General features: G+C 44.8%; 1 protein-coding gene across 1 annotated transcript in view; it reads right to left on the bottom strand.

The window, feature by feature from the left end:
* LOC139275964 (neural cell adhesion molecule 2-like) overlaps nucleotides 1–21,227 on the bottom strand; it is a 540,891-nt gene that overhangs the window by 308,311 nt on the left and 211,353 nt on the right. Inside the window, exon 9 of the mRNA XM_070893225.1 lies at nucleotides 18,337–18,510. Within this exon, the coding sequence (XP_070749326.1) occupies nucleotides 18,337–18,510 (174 nt within the window). The remainder of the gene's footprint in view (nucleotides 1–18,336; nucleotides 18,511–21,227) is intronic.

Below are 21,227 nucleotides of genomic sequence, written 5' to 3'. Positions count from 1 at the left end.
ATGTTGGAATCAATTATTAAAGATGTAACAGTTGGAAAGCAGTGACAGGATTAGTCCAAGTCAGCATGGATTTATGAAAGGGAAATCATGCTTGACAAATCTTCTAGAATTTTTTGAGGATGTAACTAGTAGAGTGGATAAGGGAGAACCAGTGGATGTGGTGTATTTGGACTTTCAAAAGGCTTCTAACAAGGTCCCACACAAGAGATTAGTGTTCAAAATTAAAGCACATGGTATTGAGGGTAATGTATTGACGTGGATAGAGAACTGGTTGGCAGACAGGAAGTAAAGAGTAGGAATAAATGGGTCCTTTTCAGAATGGCAGGCAGTGACTAGTGGGGTACTGCAAGGTTCAGTGCTGGGACCCCAACTCTTTACAATATACATTAATGATTTAGACGAAGGAATTGAATGTAATATCTCCAAGTTTGCAGATGACACCAAGCTGGATGGCAGTGTGAGCTGTGAGGAGGATGCTAAGAGGCTCCTGGGTGACTTGGACAGGTTAGGTGAGTGGGCAAATGTATGGCAGATGCAGTATAATGTAGATAAATGTGAGGTTATCCACTTTGCTGGCAAAAACAAGAAGGCAGAATATTATCTGAATAGGAAAAGGGGAGGTGCAACGAGACCTGGGTGTCATGTTACATCAGTCATTGAAAGTTGACTTGCAGGTACAGCAGGCGGTGAAGAAGGCAAATGTCATGTTGGCCTTCATAGCGAGAGGATTTGAGTATAGGAGCAGGGAGCTCTTACTGCAGTTGTACAGGGCCTTGCTGAGGCCACACATGGAATATTGTGTACAGTTTTGGTCTCCTAATCTGAGGAAGGATATTCTTGCTATTGAGGAAGTGCAGCGAAGGTTCACCAGACTGATTCCCGGGATGGCAGGACTGACATATGAAGAAAGACTAGATCGACTAGGCTTATATTCACTGGAATTTAGAAGAATGAGAGGTGATCTCATAGAAACATATAAAATTCTGACGGGATTGGACAGGTTAGATGCAGGAAGAATGTTCCCAATGTTGGGGAAGTCCAGAACCAGGGGACACAGTCTAAGGATAAGGGGTAAGCCATTTAGGACTGAGATGAGGAGGAATTTCTTCACCCAGAGAGTGGTGAACCTGTGGAATTCTTTGCTACAGAAAGTTGTTGAGGCCAGTTCGTTTGATATATTCAAAAGGAAGTTAGATGTGACCCTTACGGCTAAAGGGATCAAGGGGTATGGAGAGAAAGCAGGAATGGGGTACTGAAGTTGCATGATCAGCTATGATCATATTGAATGGTGGTGCAGGCTCGAAGGGCCGAATGGCCTACTCCTGCACCTATTTTCTATGTTTCTATAAAACCATGCTGACTCTGCTTGATTGAATTATGCTTTTCCAAATGTCCCGCTACTGCTTCCTTAATAATGGACTCCAGCATTTTCCCAATGAAAGATGTTCGGCTAACTGGTCTATAGTTTTCTGCTTTTTGTCTGATCCTTTTTTAAATAGGGGCATTACATTGGCAGTTTTCCAATCCGCTGGGACCACCCCAGAATCCAGGGAATTTTGGTAGTTTATAATCAATGCATCCACTATCTCTGCAGCCACTACTTTTAAGATCCTAGGATGCATGCCATCAAGTCCAGGGGACTTGTCCACCTTTAGTCCCATTATTTTACCGAGTACTACTTCTTTAGTATAGTCCCTTGATTATCCACTATTGGGATGTTTTTAGTGTCTGCTACGGTGAAGACTGATATAAAATATTTGTTCAATGTCTCTGCCATTTCCCTTTTCTCCATTATTAATTTCCCAGTCTCATCCTCTAAGCGACCAACATTTACTTTAGCCACTCTTTTCCTTTTTATGTACCTGTAGAAACTCTTACTATTAGTTTTCATGTTTCACGCTAGTTTACTTTCATAATCTATTTTCCCTCTCTTTGTAATTTTTTTAGTCGTTCTTTGCTGGCTTTTAAACATTTCCCAATCCTCTGGCCTCCCACTAGTTTTGGCCACATTGTATAACCTTGTTTTCAATTTGACACCATCCCTTATTTCTTTAGTTAGCCATGGATGGTTATTCCTTCTCTTACAATCTTTTCTTCTTATTAGGATATATTTTTGTTGAGATTTATGAAATATCTCCTTAAATGTCTGTCACTGCTCATCAACTGTCCCATACTTTAATCTATTTTCCCAGTCCACTTTAGCCAACTCTGCCCTCATAGCTTTGTAGTCTCCTTTATTTAAGATTAGGACACTGGTTTGAGATCCAACTTTCTCACCCTCCAACTGAATTTGAAATTCAAGCATGTTATGCTCACTCGTTCCTAGAGGATCTTTTACTACAAGATCATTTATTAATCCTGTCTCATTACACAATACCAGATCTAAGATAGCCTGCTCCCTGGTTGGTTCCGCAACATACTGTTCAAGGAAACTATCCCGGATACACTCTATGACCTCTTCCTCAAGGCTACCCTGGCCAATTTGCTTTGTCCAATCAATATGAAGGTTAAAATTGCCCATGATTATTGTTGTTCCTTTTTTACAAGCCTCCATTATTTCTTGATTTATAATCCGTCCAACAGTGTAGCTACTGTTAGGGGGCCTATAGACTACGCTCACCAGTGACTTTTTCCCCTTATTATTCCTTATCTCCACCCAAACTGATTCAACATCTTGATCTTCTGAGCCAATATCGTTTCTCACTAATGCATTGATCTCACCCTTTATTAAGCCATACAGCCCAGTAGTTCCAAGATTCAGTTCCTGGTCTACAATAATAACAACTTGTATTTATACAAAGCCTTTAACGTAGTAAAAATGTCCCAGGGTGTTTGGCCGGAGCGATTATCAAGACTGAATTTGGCACTGAATCAGGTAAGGAGATATTAGGACAGGTGACCAAAAGCTTGGACAAATAGGTAGGTTTTAAGGAGTGTCTTAAAGGAGAAAAAAGAGGTGGAGAGGTTCAGGGAGGGAATTCCAGACCTTAGCGTCTAGGCAGCTGAAGGCACGGCCGGTAATGTTGGAGCGATTAAAATCGGGCATAAGCAAGAGGCCAGAATTAGAGGAGTGCAGAGATCTCGGGGTTGTGGGGCTGGAGGAGATTACAGAGATAGGGAGGGGCGAGGCCATGGAGGGATTTGAAAATAAGGATGAGAATATTAAATTTGTGGCATTGCCAGACCGGAAGCCAATGCAGATCAGCGGCACGGGGAGGTGCACATGGGACTTGGTGCGAGTTAGGACGCAGGCAGCTGAGTTTTGGATGTCGACTGTGTTAGCTCATCTCAGTTGAGGTGGTAGTTGAGCTTCTACAATTGGCCGTGGAGGTCTATAACCTTGGGAGGGGGGGAAAAACCAGCTGGGATTCTCACTCCCAATCGTTATTCATTTAGACCCACAGCATTTGGACATTGAATGCGGATGGGATTGGCTTTGCTTGTGATGCTTGCCCCTCAAGGTCAAATACCCACACAACACGCACTGTCCATGCTCAAACATGCTTCAGAATAGCTGGAACCCGTGACACTGTACGCAAGCAGCTTTCAACACCTTTACGAGAGAGAAGTAAGGAAGAAAATTGACTCCATTTACCAGCCTTAGTTCCATATCCCTTAATACCCTTACCACAACAACAACTTTTATTTATATAGCACCATTAACATGGTTAAATGTCCCAAAGTGCTTGTAAGCACATAAGAATATAGGAAATAGGAATAGGTGTCGGCCATTTGGTCCCTCGAGCCTGCTCCGCCATTCAATAAGATCATGTCTGATCTGATCTTGGCTTCAACTCCACTTCCATGCCCACTCCCCATAACCCATAACCCTTGATTCCCTTATCATTCAAAAACTCCCTTATCATTCACAAGCGTGTCATCATATTCGAACAGGTGAGGTCTAAGACGGAGGTTTTAAGGAGGGTCTACAAGGAGGAGAGAGAAAGGTAGAGAGGCCGAGAGGAATAGGAAAGGAATTTCAGAGCTTAGGGACCAGGCAGCAGAAGGCACGGCTGCCAATGGTGGATCGATTAAAATCAGTGATGCACAAGAGGCCAGAATTGGAGGAGCGCAGGATTCTCAGAGGGTGGTTAGGCTAACAAAAATCTATCAATCTGTTATGAAATCTTCAAATCACCTAGGCTTGACAGCACATTTGCGGGGAGAGAGCTCCAGATTTCCATTACCTGTAGTTACAGTTCTGTAATGGTAAGTTTCACTCAGTGGGTACCACACTCGCCTGAGTCAGGAGGTTGTAGGTTCAAGTCCCATTCCAGAGACTTGAGTACAAAAATCTAGGCTGACACTCCAAAGCAATGCTGAGGGAGCGCTGCACAGTAGAAGGTGCTGTCTTTCGGATGAGACTTTAAACCGAGGCCCCGTCTGCTCTCTGAGGTAGATGTAACACACCCCGTGGCGCTATTTCAAAGAATAACAGGAGAGTTATCCCCAGTGTGCTGGCCAAAACCAACATCAACAATCAACATCAGTAAAAAAAAACAGATTATCTGGTCATTATCTCTTTGTTGTTTGTGGCAACTTGCTGTGCACAATTTGGCTGCTCCATTTCCTACGTTATAACAGTGACTACACTTTAAAAGTACTTTATTGGCTGTAAAGTGAATTGGAACCTCATGAGGTCATGAAAAGTGCAATAGAAATGCAACTCTTTCATCCTTTCTTTCTCGACCTACAATCTCAGATGATCTCACATTTTGCTTTATGAAAGAACTTGCATTTGACCAATGCCTTATCATGGTTAAGGCCAGGCCAATGGACGTATCTAAGGATGAACTGCATACTGTTTGGGGCAGGTTAGTATTCTGGCCGGCTGAGATTCAATGGGCTGAAGGGCATTTCTTCATCCAAACCTATCTCGTGTTCTAATGCCTTTATTTTGTCACAGAGAATGCAAGACATACCCGCAACAGCTACAGACATACTAGGAGATGCGGGTGAGATACAGCAGAAAGGGAATGGGGACAACAAAGAGAGCAAGCATAACCCACATACGAAGGGAGATTGCTTAGAATTTAGAAGGTTAAGGGGTGATCTGATTGAAGTTGTCAGGATATTAAGAGGAACAGATAGGGTAGATAGAGAGAAACTAGTTCCGCTGGTTAGGGATTCTAGGACTAAGGGGCACAAAGTCTAAAAATTGGAGCCAGACCATTCAGGAGCGAAATTGGGAAACATTTCGACATATAAAGGGTGGTAGAAATTCCGCAAATGGCAACTGATGCTCGATCAATAGTTCATTTGAAATCAGAGATTGATAGCTTTTTGTTAACCAAAGCTATTAAGGGATATGGGTCAAAGGCCATGATCTCACTGAATGGCGGAACAGGCTCGAGGGGCTGAATGGCCTCCTCTTGTTCCTATGTACATCAGCTTCCAAACCATGAGCAACGGCGCAGGAGACACAAGACGTAGTAACACAGCCTGTACTTCAGATGGTGCTGACTTGGGGAATCTGTATTTAAACTGCACCATAGCAATTTACCCTGCTGCAAACATAACGGGTCTGAAATTCTGGTTGGATGCTTCTTTCGGACGAATGCCTCCGACCCGAGAATTTTTAACGAATTTACCTGGCGGTCCCAGAGGTGACCAACGACCCGGTTGGGGAGGCCTTCTCTTCCCGCACCATGGAACACGCTCGATGTTTGGATGCAGAAGCTGCGCAGATGTGTGACTGCTCAGCCAATCAGGTACAGTATTCTCATTAATAGCAACGAGAACTCCCTACGTGTTCTCATTGTTAATGAGGGAAAAAAAACAAACACACTAAACACAATATGAAAAATAAAAAACACACCTCAAATAATTAAAATTGATTTAAATTAAAATTAATAAATGTGTTGAAAAAAAATAGATATTTTTCTGATTTTTTAAAAAAAGTTTTGTAATTAGGGTTTAAAATAAACTTACCTTAGTGGGCAGGGTTTTCAATGTAAAAATGTGTTCTTAAATTTTATTTTTATGTATTTTAAAATTCTTGTGCTGGTAAAAGTGGGTCATGCTATTACCGGGCACAAGAGTTTTCAGGACATTTGCTGGGCAAGCTATGGGCAAATGCCGCAATCTTGCCCATGCGAATATCCTGGCTGTGGAGATACAGAGGATCTGTCAAACTAGAACTTGACAGATCGGAAAAGTCATTTTCAGCGCATGTGTATCGTGCACCAAAAAATGGCTTTTGCGAGGCCTCCCCGAGTGCGTACACACTTCGTAAGGACCCGGGAAGGCTGGGATTTCAGGCACGTTAGCCCCGCAGACAGCTGGGATTAGTATAAACTCTCTAATATGCATCTTTAAACAGAAATTTGATTTTAAGTGGTGTGAAACTAGATAATTTATTAATTACAGAAACAAAATTAAGCTATGTGACCCTGCAGGCTTGAAAGAAACACGAGAATCCATCACAGAAAGAACATAAGAACATAAGAAATAGGAACAGGAGTAGGCCGTACGGCCTCTTGAGCCTGTTCCGCCATTCAATAAGATCATAGCTGATCTGATCATGGACTCAGCTCCACTTCCCCACCCACTCCCCATAACCCCTTATCGTTTAAGAAACTGTCTATTTCTGTCTTAAATTTATTCAATGTCCCAGCTTCCACAGCTCTCTGAGGCAGCGAATTCCACAGATTTACAACCCTCTGAGAGAAGAAATTTCTCCTCATCTCAGTGTTAAATGGGCAGCCCCTTATTCTAAGATCATGCCCTCTAGTTCTAGTCTCCCCCATCAGTGGAAACATCCTCTCTGCATCCACCTTGTCAAGCGTCCTCATAATCTTATATGTTTCGATAAGATCACCTCTCATTTTTCTGAATTCCAATGCGTAGAGGCCCAACCTACTCAACCTTTCCTCATAAGTCAACCTACTCATCCCCGTAATCAACCGAGTGAACCTTCTCTGAACTGCCTCCAAAGCATGTATATTCTTTTGTAAATATGGAAACCAAAACTGCATGCAGTACTCCAGGTGTGGCCTCACCAATACCCTGTATAGCTGCAGCAAGACTTCCCTACATTTATACTCCATCCCCTTTGCAATAAAGGCCAAGATTACATTGGCCTTCCTGATCACTTGCTGTACCTGCATACTATCCTTTTGTGTTTCATGCACAAGTACCCCCAGGTTCTGCTGTACTGCGGCACTTTGCAATCTTTCTCCATTTAAATAATAACTTGCTCTTTGATTTTTTTCTGCCAATACACTTTCCGACATTATACTCCATCTGCCAAATTTTTGCCCACTTACATAGCCTATGTCCTATTGCAAATTTTTGTGTCCTCCTCACACATTGCTTTTCCTCCTATCTTTGTATCGGCAGCAAACTTGGCTACGTTACACTCAGTCCCTTCTTCCAAGTCGTTAATATAGATTGTAAATAGTTGTGGGTCCCAGCAATGATCCCTGCGGCACCCCACTAGTTATTGATTGCCAACCCGAGAATGAACCATTTATCCTGACTCTCTGTTCTCTGTTAGTTAGCCAATCCTCTATCCATGCTAATATATTACCCCCAACCCCGTGAACTTTTATCTTGTGCAGTAATCTTTTATGTGGCACCTTTTCAAATGCCTTCTGGAAGTTCAAATACAGCACATCCATTGGTTCCCCTTTATCCACCCTGTTCATTACATCCTCAAAGAACTGCAGAAAAATTGTCAAACATGACTTCCCCTTGTAAATCCATGCTGACTCTGCCTGACCGAATTTTGCTTTTCTAAATGTCCTGCTACTGCTTCTTTAATAATGGACTCCAACATTTTACCAATCACAGATGTTAGGCTAACTGGTCTATAGTTTCCTGCTTTTTGTCTGCCTCCTTTTTTAAATAGGGGCGTTTGCAGTTTCCCAATCTGCTGGGACCTCCCCAGAATCCAGGGAATTTTGGTAAATTACAACCAATGCATCCACAATTCCTGCCGCTGTTTCTTTTAAGACCGTAGGATGCAAGCCATCAGGTCCAGGGGATTTATCTGCCTTTAGTCCCATTATCTTACTGAGTACCACCTCCTTAGTGATTGTGATTGTGTTAAGTTCCTCCCCTCTCTAGCCCCTTGACTATCCACTGTTGGAATATTGTTAGTATCCACTACCGTAAAGACTGATACAAATTTGTTCAGGGTTTCTGCCATCTCCATGTTCCCCATTACTAATTCCCCAGTCTCGTCCTCTAAGGGGCCAACATTTACTCTCGTCACTCTTTTTTCCTTTTTATATACCTATAGAAACTCTTGCTATCTGGTTTTATATTTTGTGCTAGTTTACTTGCACAAAACAGAGGCATTGAAAAGCATTGGCCCATATTTATGCTGTTGAGCTGATAGCAGCCTATGCTTGAGTGTTTCTTTTTGCTGCTTGGGGTTCAGCCGAAGATATCAATGGTCAATAATTGTTACTGTGGCAGGGCATGCAATGGCGCCTACTTAGACTGACACTTGCATGGTTAGGTTTTGAATTTCTTTGCACGGCAATTTGCTGGAAGTGCGATCCGATAACAACATAGCGAAGGGAAACCACACACCTGGGACCTGAGTGAGCAGGCCAAGCCACTGTGTATCTCCTTAACTAATCAGAGTGAAGGATTGTAAAACTAACAGCACAAAGCACTGAGAAGGAAATGTAAATTAGAGTGGGTGAAATCAGTCACAGAAAGAGGAGAAAGGGAAAGAAAGTTTGGATTATGAGAGAGAGAAGAGACAGAAAGAAAAAGTATCTTTAAAGAAATGATCTCCCGCAATTCAAATCTGAAGGAATGAGACTCTGCACTTGAAATAAAGAAAGACTTACATTTATATAGCGCCTTTCATGACCACCAAATGTCCCAAAGTGCTTTACAGCCAATTAAGTACTTTTGGAGTGTAGTCACTGTTGTAATGTCGGAAACGTGGCAGCCAATTTGCGCACAGCAAGCTCCCACAAACAGCAATGTGATAATGACCAGATAGTCTGCTTTAGTGATGTTGGTTGAGGGATAACTATCAGACAGAACACCAGGGCTAACTCCCCTGCTCTTCTTCGAAATAGTGCCATGGGATCTTTTATGTCCACCTGAGAGCAGATGTGGCCTTGGTTTAACATCTCATCTGAAAAACGGCACCACCAACAGTGCAGCACTCCCTCGGCATTGCACTGGGAGTGTCAGCCTAGAATTTGTGCTCAAGTCTCTGGAGTGGGATTTGAACCCACAACCTTCCAGTAATTAATTTTCAATGCTAGAGAGGTTAAATGGCATTAATTAGCACTCATCATGTTAAATCTCCTTAAAACCTACCTGTTTCACCTGTGCTAATTTCTACGTATGCGGCTTAGTGTCAAATTTTTTATCTCATAATACTCCTGTGAAGTACCTTGTGACATTTCACTATGTTAAAGGCGCTACATAAATCTGGTACCAAGCTCATGGTCTACAGGGCTGTAGTGATACACGCCCTCCTGTATGGCTCAGAGACATGGACCATGTACAGTAGACACCTCAAATTGCTGGAGAAATGCCACCAATGATGTCTCCGCAAGATCCTGCAAATCCCCTGGGAGGACAGACACACCAACATCAGTGTTCTCGATCAGGCCAACATCCCCAGCATCGAAGCACTGACCACACTCGACCAGTTCCGTTGGGCGGGCCACATCATTCGCATGCCCGATACAAGACTCCCAAAGCAAGCGCTCTACTCGGAACTCCTACGCGGCAAGCGAGCCCCAGGTGGGCAGAGGAAACATTTCAAGGACACTCTCAAAGCCTCCCTGATAAAGTGCAACATCCCCACTGACACCTAGGAGTCCCTGGCCAAAGACCGCCCTAAGCGGATGTCATGTATGTACTTTTGGGATCACTAGCCACTAGATGGAGGCCACTGGGCTGTATGCACGCATGTGCAGCCCAAGTAGAAAAGGCCAGCCATTTTGTATATTAGTCACTTTGGGCCTTAATAAAGCAGAGCCAAGGTCATACCTCTTGGAGTTAAACAGTACTCAGTCTAACAGTTATTGCATACACAATATTTGGCAACGAGGCAACAAGAAGCTTTGGATTGTTGGAGCAATTTGTGGAAGGAGAAGATTGGGCAGATTTTGTGAGCCGTTTGAGCCAGTCCTTCGTGGCAAACAAAATGGAGAAGATCGGCGACGTAGATCAGCGCCGGGCGGTGTTCCTCACGGTTTGCGGCCCAAAAATTTATGGTCTGATAAAGAATCTACTCCTGGCTGTGAGTCCAACAGAGAAAATGTATGAAGAATTGTGTCCACTGGTACAGGGCCACCTTAAGCCAGACAAAGGCATCATCATCTCGAGATACAGATTTTACACGCACGTTCGCTCAGAGGGTCAGAATGCGGCAGAATTCATTGCCGACCTGAGACGTCCAGCGGGACAGTGTTGGCAGACATGCTGTGGGACTTCTTCGTAATCGGCATCAACCACAAAGTGATCCTGTGTAAACTACTGGCGGTGGAAGCTTTGGACTTGAACAGGGCCATCACGATTGCTCAGTCGTGCAGGACAACCGACAGAAGTCTAAAGTAGATATCAGTGAAAAATTGAAACTTGGCAAGTACTGTAAATATGATTGCTTCGGCGTTCGGCAAAGTGGCACATGGCAGGGCCTACCCAACTGCGTACGCGAAACCTGTGGCTGCCCAAGGGCCAGCGGGAATGCATCCGATTTCTCCGTGTTGGCATTGTGGGGGAAATCACCGGCACCTGCAGTGCCGATTTAAGCACTATAGTTACAAAGGCTGTCTGAGAGTGGGGCATCTCCAGCGCAAGTGTCCGCAGATGAGCAAGCGTGCTGCGACACACCACGTGGAGGATGATGGTCAGACTAGCGCGGATCTGGATACGCAATACAAGATACCAGAGGAAGAACTGTATGGACTGTACTCATTCCTAACTAAGAGCAAACCGATAATGATCAACGTGAAATTTAATGGGGTGCCGGTAACACTGGAACTGGACACGGGGGCGAGTCAATCGATAATGAGCCAGAGGGCATTCAACAAGCTATGGGATACTAAGGCTGTGAGGCCCAGGCTGAGTCCAGTCAATGCCAAGTTGCGCACGTACACCAAAGAACTCATAACAGTGATTGGCAGGGCCACAATTAAAATGTCTTATGACAGTACGGTTCACGAGTTACCGCTATGGATTGTCCCAGGCAATGGCCCAACACTGTTCGGCAGGAACTGTCTTGAAGAAATCAGATGCGATTGGAACGAAATCAAGGCGTTGTCGTCAGAGAAAGATACGTGTGCCCAAGTACTGAGCAAGTTCCCCTCGCTGTTCGAACCAAGCATCGGCAACTTCACGGGAGCCACGGTGCAGATTCACGTGAACTTGGATGCAAGACCCGTCCATCATAAAGCTCGGGCAGTTCCATATATGATAAGGAAGAAGGTCGAAATCAAACTGAACAGACTCCAGCATGAAGGGATCATATCACCGTTTGAATTTAATGAATGGGTCAGCCCCATTGTTCCTGTGCTGAAAAGTGGTGGCACAGTCAGAATCTGTGGCGACTACAAGGCTACGATCAACAGGGTTTCGAAACAGGATCAGTACCCGTTACCGAAGGCTGATGACTTGTTTGCAACGCTAGCCGGGGGGAAGTCGTTCACCAAACTGGATTTGGCATCGGCCTACATGATACAGGAGCTGGTCAAGATGTCGAAGAGACTTATGTGCATTAACACGCATAAAGGACTGTTTATTTATCACAGGTGCCCTTTTGGAATTCGCTCGGCTGCAGCAATATTTCAGAGGAACATTGAGAGTCTACTGAAGTCCATTCCCAGAACTGTCGTGTTCCAAGATGACATCCTGATCACAGGTTGTGACTCCAAGGAACATCTGAACAACCTGGAAGAGGTTCTACATCATGGACAAAGTGGGACTCAGACTGAAACGCTCGAAGTGCGTCTTCATGGCCTCAGAGGTCGAATTCCTGGGGAGGAAAATTGCTGCTGACGGCATCAGGCCCACGGACTCGAAAACCAAGGCCATCAAGAATGCACCCAAGCCGCAGAATGTGACGGAGCTGTGTTCGTTCCTGGGTCTACTCAACTACTTCGGTAACTTCCTATCTAAATTGAGCACCTTATTAGAACCACTGCACATGCTGCGAAGAAAAGGCGACAACTGGGTGTGGGGTGTGTCTCAAGACAGAGCTTTTGAGAAAGCCACTAATGTGCTTTGCTCTAACAAGCTGCTGGTACATTATGACACATGTAAACGTTTAGTATTGGCCTGTGATGCTTCAGCATATGGAATTGGTTGCGTACTCCAACAAGTTAATGAGTCGGGTAAATTTCAACCAGTCGCGTATGCTTCAAAAAGTTTGTCCAAAGTGGAAAGAGCCTACAGCATGGTAGAGAAAGAAGCACTTGCCTGCGTGTATGGGGTTAAAAAGATGCATCAGTACCTGTTTGGTCTTCGGTTTGAACTGGAGACAGATCACAAGCCGCTCATTTCACTGTTCTCCATCAATACCAATGCTTCATCCCACATCCAGAGGTGGACGCTAACATTATCCGCTTATGATTGTCATTCGCCATAGACCTGGCACCGAGAATTGTGCCGATGCTTTGAGCTATCTGCCGTTGCCCACACCGGAGGTGGAAATGCCACAACCGGCAGACCTATTGTTAGTTATGGATGCTTTTGAGAGTGAAGCAACCCCTGTCACGGCCCAACAAGTTAAGACCTGGACCAGCCAGGACCTGATTTTATCGGTGGTGAAGAGTTGCATCCTCAAAGGTGATTGGTCTGCCATACCCAAGAATAAGTGTGAGGAGACTAAACCTTACATTCATCGCAAAGACGAACTGTCTATTCAGTCGGATTGTATACTGTGGGGCAATCGTGTTGTTATGCCCAAGAAAGAGAGAGATAAATTTGTACGTGAGCTACACAGCACACATCCTGGCATTGTAATGATGAAAGCCACCACCAGGTCTCATGTATGGTGGCCGGGAATTGACTCTGAGCTGGAATCATGTGTGCATCAGTGCAACACTTGCATTGCAGCTCAGCAAAACACCAGTGGAATCACCGTTGAGTCTGTGGTCGTGGCCGTCCAAACCTTGGTCCAGGATCCACATAGACTTTGCAGGTCCTTCCTGTGGAAGATGTTTTTAGTTGTGGTGGATGCATATTCGAAGTGGATAGAGTGTATAATCATGTCATCCAGCACATCCACAGCTACCATTGAGAATCTCAGTGTCTGCTTGACATTATTGTTAGCGACAATGGATCGTGCTTCACCAGTCAGGAGTTTTAAGAGTTCATGAAACTCAATGGTATCAAACATGTAAGGTCAGCACCATTCAAACCTGCATCCAATGGGCAAGCAGAACGTGCTGTCCAAATCATAAAGCAGAGTATGAAGCGTGCAACCCAAGGGTCACTGCAGACCTGCCTGTCATGCATACTGCTAAGTTACAGGACAAGACCACACATGCTTACCGGGGTCTTGCCTGCTGAATTAATGATGAAGAGAGGTCTTAAAACCAAGCTATCTTTTGTACACCTTGACTTGAATAATCATGGTGAATATAGAAGACAAAGTCAGCAAGGGTATCGCGATCGCGCAGCTGTGTCATGCGATATTTCTGTAAATGATCCTCTATATATGTTTTGAATTATGGTCAGGGTCCCAAGTGGTACTGTCATGGTCAAGGAGGGCAACAGAGTATTTATTGTCAAGCTCAAAAATGGGCAAACATGCAGGAAACATATGGATCAGACAAAGCTGCGGCACACAGACGAACCGGAACAGTCGGAGGAAGAGACAATCGACGACCAACCAACCTACCCCTAGTCATCAGAGGACTCAGTGGTCATCAGTGAATCAGGACTTTCAATCCCTGACATGGCCATTGCCACTCCCACCTGGTCAGCCACCCAGCCACCAGTCACAGCAGACTCTGAACACTCAACCCAAGGCTGGAGTTGAACTGAGACGGTCAACTCGGGAGCGTAAAACACCGGACTGTTTCAATTTGTAAAAGAGTGTGTTAATATCTCAGAGGGGGGGTATTGTCATGTATGTACTTTTGGGATCACTAGCCACAAGTTGGCGTCACTGTTGGAGGCCATTGGGATGCACGCACGTGGTGCAGCCCAAGTATAAAAGGCCAGCCATTTTGTATATTAGTCACATTGGATCTTAATAAAGCAGAGCCAAGGTCATACCTCTTGGAGTTAAACAGTACTCAGTCTAACAGTTAGTGCATACACAACAGTGGAGAAAGAGCATCCGGGAGGGCGCTGAGCACCTCGAGTCTTGTCGCCGAGAGCATGCAGAAACCAAGCGCAGGCAGCGGAAGGAGCGTGCGGCAAACCAGACTCCCCACCCACCCTTTCCATCAACGGCTGTCTGTCCCACCTGTGACAGAGACTGTAATTCCCGTATTGGACTGTACAGTCACTTGAGAACTGACTTTTAGAGTGGAAGCAAGTTTTCCTCGATTTCGAGGGATTGCCTATGATGATGATGAAAAGGATACCAGATTGATTCCCGGGATGGCAGGACTGACATATGAAGAAAGACTGGATCAACTCGGTTTATATTCACTGGACTTTAGAAGAATGAGAGGAGACCTCATAGAAACACATAAAATTCTGATGGGATTGGACAGGTTAGATGCAGGAAGAATGTTCCCGATGTTGGGGAAGTCCAGAACCAGGGGTCACAGTCTAAGGATAAGGGGTAAGCCATTTAGGACCAAGATGAGGAGAAACTTCTTCACTCAGAGAATTGTGAACCTGTGGAATTCTCTACCACAGAAAGTTGTTGAGGCCAATTCGTTAGATATATTCAAAAGGGAGTGAGATGTGGCCCTTATGGCTAAAGGGATCAAGGGGTATGGCGAGAAAGCAGGAAAGGGGTACTGAAGTTGCATGATCAGCCATGATCATATTGAATGGTGGTGCATGCTCGAAGGGCTGAATGGCCTGCTCCTGCACCTATTTTCTATGTTTCTATGTTTCTATACTTAAACTTGAAACACCACTTTCTGTGGCGGGTTTAGTTCGTATCTATCGTGCAAGTTCAGCAACTTCCTGCCATTCAATGTATTTCAATGATGAGCTAGACAGTGAAATGCCACTATTGTGAAGCTGATGGCAGAATGCCACAACACGGACAACCTTTGGACATTCGTGTTTAACCGTGCATCTGCCTCTTGCCTAACGTTCCTAGGCCATTGGCGCATAAATAAGGGAAGAGCCATTAGCCTCGCCATTATTTTGAGAGCAAAATCGGTCCATTACCTAACTTAATGTTGGAATGGTAATGTGGTTCCACAGAGCTTATCGAAACACCTTCAAGTCTCCCTAGTGGGGATTTTTGACTTGATGATCCTCTGATCAAGGTCTCCACTCTCTTGCCTCTGAATCAGAAGACTGTGGGTTCAAATCCCAATCCAGCGACTTGAACACATGATCTAGACTGCCACTCGAGTGTAGTATTGAGGGAGTGCTGCATTGTCGCAGGTGCCGTCTTTCAGATGAGAGGTTTAAAAGAGTCTGTCCCCTAAAAAAATCCCACAACACTATTTGGAAGAAGAACAGAAGGTTTCTCCACTGTTCCCCCCCAATATTTATCTCTCAACTAACATCACTAAAAATAGATTATCTGATCATTACCTCTTTGTTATCTCTAGACTTGACCATTCCAACACACTCCTGGCTGGCTTCCCACATTCTACCCTACATAAACTTGAGGTGATCTAAAAATTGGCCCTGTGCTCGCTGACCTAAATTGGCTTCGGGTTAAGTAACACTTCGATTTCAAAAATTCTCATCCTTATTTTCAAATCCCCCCATGCCCTATCTCTGTAATCTCCTCCAGCTACCTCCCCCTCCTTCCCGAGATGTCTACGCTCCTCCAATTCTGCCTTCTTTAGCATCCCTGATTATAATCACTCAACCATCGGTGGCGGTGCCTTCTGTTGCCTAGGCCCCAAGCTCTGGAACTCCCTGCCTAAACCTCTCCGTCTCTCTACCTCTCTTTCCTCCTTCAAGACACTCCTAAAAACCATCCTGTTTCACCTGTGCTAATTTCTACTTATGTGGCTTAGTGTCAATTTTTTAAGCTCATAATACTCCTGTGAAGTGCCTTGTGATGTTTCACAATGTTAAAAGCACTAGATAAATACAAATTATTCTTATTGATTGTTCTCTGTCCCTCTGGTTGTAAAGCTAACGCTTCTATATGCTTTTTATTTAACAGCCTTCTCAACTTGTCCTGCCATCGTTAAAGATTTCTGTAGGTACACCGCCAGGTCTCTCTGTTCCTGCAACCCCTTTAAAATTGTACCATTTCGTTTGTAGTGCCTCTCCTCATTCTTCCTACCAAGATGCATCACTGCACACTTCTCGGCATTAATTTACATCTGCCACATGTCTGCCCATTTTACCAGTCTGTCCATGTCCTCCTGAAGTCTATTGCTATCCTCCTCACTTTAACCTACATTTCCAATTTTTGTGTTGATCCTCGCACATTTTGGAACAGGATACAAAATAAAAGCTTGTTCTTTGATAGCTGTTGCTTTTATCACTTTCACTCTCCAACTTCTCTTTCTGTTGCTAGCTTTCTTGTCTCTCCATTTTATCGGTCCATTTTATTGAACACTGCACTTCTGAATATTTAATTTGTGTGTGTGTGTGTGTGTGTGTGTGCGTCTCTCTCTCTCTCTCTCTCTCTCTCTCTCGAGTTCCAGCCTATATGTTCTGTCTCCTCCCTACATTGAAATCACAGGCCAGCCCACACTGCGATATGTGCGCGCACTAGGTCCGTGCAGCAGAGCAGGTCTCCAGTCGTCCTGGTTAACCCTTGCCACTGGATAAAGGCCTAACTCTGTCAAGCCCGTGTGGTGGCTGGTGTGCAACAGACACCACACGTTAAAAAAATCCACCCACAGGCATCTTCCACCCCTGGAGTTCAGGAATGGAATATCGGGTCCTCCATTGAAACATCTGCAAACTCATCCCTTTTTGGTGTGGAAGCAAGTCATCCTCATTCGAGGGACCGCTTATGATGATGATGATGACAACATTGAAATCACAGACTCTCCCAGTTTAACTCATCCTTTTCCTGGACTTTGAAACTCTCGAACTGTTTCACTTCATATGTGGAATGTATTGACACTAATTTGATAGTGATCTTGCAAGAAGACAGAAAGTGTGGCAAAACTGAAATGTCGTGGAAGAGTGTATATTCTTTCGAGGTTGGGAGTGCAGAGGAAGGGGAAACCTCTCTCTCTCAGTTAAACACCATGGGGCAGAAATTGGTGGCCTTGCCGCCCACAGCCGCCGAGTTTTTTCGGCGGACTCCCCTCGGTGACAGATTCCTCCAGGCCTGCCGCCAGTGGGAGGGGAATACCGCCGGGAACCGCCCGCTGACGGCCGCTGGCGGCCAAGTGGCGTAAGTGGCGTAAGTGGCCGCCCGCCGAGCTGGCAATTTCCTCCAGGCGGGAGTCGGCGGCAGCAGGGGGAAGGACCGCTGTGTGGAGGCAGGTCTAACCCCGACGGTAAGTGAGAAGACCTGCAAAAAAAGGTTACTAAACTTCTTTTAATTTTTTTCCCCCAGTGATTTATCAGTATGGGATCCCCTGAAGGTATTCCAGTGTTTTTTTGTTAAGATTTTTATTTTTAGGTCTCACCTCCCCAACCCCTCCAAGGACTCAATCCTCGGTGGTACTTTGGCGAGGATCGCATTTGCCGCCGAGATTGGGAGTTCCCGCCCGCTGCCACCCAGATTGACGGTGTAAGCTGTTATTTTGCCGCTGGGCGGTACTGCCATCTCTTTCAGCGGGATCTTCCTGGTAAAGTACCACCCGGTCTCTCGGCGGTCCTTTTGGGTGGGCCTTGGCTTTGACCAAGTTCGGGCCCCATGTCCCTGAACCGTCCTCTATTTCACTCTCAAACCATCCTCCCTCTATTTCACTCTCACACCATCCTCTCTCTATTTCACTCACACATTGTCATGTATGCACCGGTGAGGATGCTCAGAGGTTTGTGGAGCTATTGAGTTGTGAGTGACTTAGCCAATCACGTGATGTTCACAGGACTCAATAAAACCCCAGTCAGTTGGGTTCAGGGGACCCACGATGAGGTATGCAGTTGTGAGCCTAGTGGATGAACTGGTAATGTGTCGTGTGATTGTTAAACCTTTGATAATAAACCAACTAGTTCCTAATAGCAATGCGTTGCTATGAAATCTTAAGCAAAGAACCCATGAAGCAGACACATTACTCGCACCATCCTCCCTCTATTTCACTCTCACATCATCCTCCTCACGGTAGTTCAGTCACTTACTTTGACTCCCATTGGAATTCACGGTTTTCCAATCTTCTGAATCCGCCTCTTTGACCTCCACTTGGTAATGATGAATCGGGACACCGCCGTGAGAGTCAGGCTTGGTAAAGGAGATCCTTGCAATAGTCTGCGATACAGCGAGGACTCTCAAACCATAAGGTCGGGAGGGGACAGCTACAAGGAAAGTAAACACACAATGATTAGACAGTAACCATGGTGGGAAACCGCCTAACAAGAAAATCTGCACCAAAATAATTTTTCAATCCCTGCAGATTTTGCAGTGCCTGCCAGCAGTGCTATTTTTGTGAGGAATTTCCTTACTGCCACTAGTTCAGTCATAGTTCACCGAGCTGTCAGCCGTGGCTCAGTGGGTAGCACTCTTGCTTCTGTGTGAGAAGGTTGTGAGTTCAAGTCCCACCCCAAGAGACTCGTGTACAAACCCTATACCGGCATTTCAGTGAATTCTGCATTTGCCAGGAGGTGCTGTCTTTCGAATATGATGTTGGACTGAGGCCCCGTGTGCCCTGTAAGGTGGAATGTGAAAGATCCCACAGTATTATTCAAAAAGGAGCAAGAGGTTTCTCCTAGCCAGCATTTATTCCTCAACAACTACCATGAGAAATGGATTAGGTGGTTATTTATCCCATGGCCATGTATGGGATTTGCTGTGTACTGATTGGCTGATGCGTTTGCCTCCAAAACAACACTGCGAGAGTAATTCTTCGGCTGTGAAGTGCTTTGGTACATGACGAGGGTGTTCTTCGTTAAACCTATTGACAAGTGCACTCCATATATAATTCAAATAATTGACTGGGTAAAAGAACCACTGTTTGTTTTTAACCTTATTGATGTGATTCTGAGCCAGACTGAGCAAGGTTCAAGTTTTGCTCTCGGGACTGCCCTGAATCAGCTACTCTCAGGCAAGGTGGAAATAGGGCTGCTACATACCTCCACGGCCTTGTCCCCTCCCTTCCAGTCGCACAACCCTCCGAGATTTCTGCGCTCCTCCAATTCTGGCCTCTTGAGCATCCCCGATTTTAATCTCACCAGCATCGGCGGCAGTGCCTTCAGCTGCCTGGGCCTCAAGCTCTGGAATTCCCTCCCTAAACCTTTCCCCCTCTCTGCCTCTTTCCTCCTTTGAGCCGCTTCTTTAAACCTACCTGTCTGAGTAATCATTTGGTCACCTGTCCTAATGGCCTGGAAATCCCGGCCACCCCAGGTCCGTACGGAGTGTGTGCGGAGTGTGCACAGACCCGGGAAGGTATCACAAAAGCCGGTTTTCAGCGCACAATTGCGCACGCGCTGAAAACTGGCTTTTCCGATCTGTCAAGCTTGCAGTCTGACAGATCCTCCACATTTCGGGAAACGAGGACATTTGCAAGGGTAAGATTGCGGGATTTACCCATATCTTGTCCAACAAGTGTCCTCAAAACTCTTGCGCCTGATAAAAAGCAGGCACATAGCTTACTGTTACAGGTGCAAGAGTTTTAAAACACACTTGAAACATAAAAAAATTTAATTAAAAATACACATTTTATTTTTAAAAACCCTGCTCACTACGTTAAATTTATTTTAAACCATAATTAAAAAAACTTTAAAAACTCGGAAAAAAATGTTTTCTCAAGATATTTATTAACTTTAATTTCAATTAATTTTAATTATGTGAGGTGTGTTTTTTATTATTTAGTGTCATTGTATTTGTGTTTTTTTCTCAATTAATAGTAATGAGAACCGATAGATACGGAGTTCCCATTGGTATTAATGAGAAAACTGTGGAATACTGTACCTGATTGGCTGCACCGTCTCCGTGGGAACCTGGAGGACGGGAGCGCGTTTCGCAGCACGGGAAGAGAAGGCCTCCCCACCGGAATCGCAGGTTCCTCCCGGACTACCAAGTACTTGCAGAAAAATTCTCCGGTCGGAGGGAAGCTTCCGACCGCAATTTCAGGGCCTTTATCTCCTTATGTGGCTCGGTGTTAAATTTTGTTTTATAACGCTCCTGTGAAGCATGTGGGATGTTTTGCGATGTTAAAGGCGCCGCAGAAATACAAGTTGTTGTTGTTGTTGTTGTAATTGGGTCTGTCCTCGCCCCAAGTTTTTTTTTGCCTTTCCCTCGAGTGTCACAACCTGAAATATTAGTGCCCAAAGTATAACTGTCACCGAGAATTAATGAACATTAGCAAAATATTTAAAGGCCAAATCAAAGACAACGTTGAAAATGTGGTCTAGTGCGTACAGTACACAAACCATCACTCTGCTCTCCTTGGTGATACAGATTTGTGGACCATCCCCCTCCAATCGCAACCTGACATTATTGCCACTAATCAGGAAGCCACAGCAATTTCACCGCCAAAGGAAAAGTCAAGTCAGTCTGTAAGGTGAAGATTCTAAGCAGAGTCCGAGCTGAAGTACATGCAGTTGTTTTCAGCCTTACGAAATGTAGTTCTTTTCCCTTTCCAACATCAACAGCAATGACGGACAGTTATATAGCGCCTCTAATGCAGAAAAATGTCCCAGGGAACTTCACACAAGCGTTACCAGACAAAAATTGAGACCAAGCCAAAGAAGGAAATATTAGGAGGGGGGTGACCAAAATGCTTTTAGTCCTGATTCTATATTTACAATCTCTTGTTAGCGACCAATGGAAATAAGCATTGACTGCTTAACCTTTCATATCAGAGTCACATGGCTCAGAAGGAGGTCATTTGGCCATCATGCCTGTGCCAGCTCTTTGAAAGAGCGATCCCATTAGTCCCACTCCCAGGACTCTTTCTCTGTAACCCTGCAATTTTATTTCTCCTTCAAATATTTATCCAATTATATTTGTGAAAGTTACTATTAAATTTCAGGCAGCGAACTCCAGACCACAGAAAATCCTTTCATAATTCTCA

This window comes from Pristiophorus japonicus, chromosome 11, assembly GCF_044704955.1.
Source record: "Pristiophorus japonicus isolate sPriJap1 chromosome 11, sPriJap1.hap1, whole genome shotgun sequence".
In the NCBI taxonomy this organism is placed as follows: Eukaryota; Metazoa; Chordata; class Chondrichthyes; family Pristiophoridae; genus Pristiophorus; species Pristiophorus japonicus.
The sequence above is the reverse complement of the archived record's forward strand: the minus strand, read 5'-3'. Positions and strand labels throughout refer to the sequence as shown.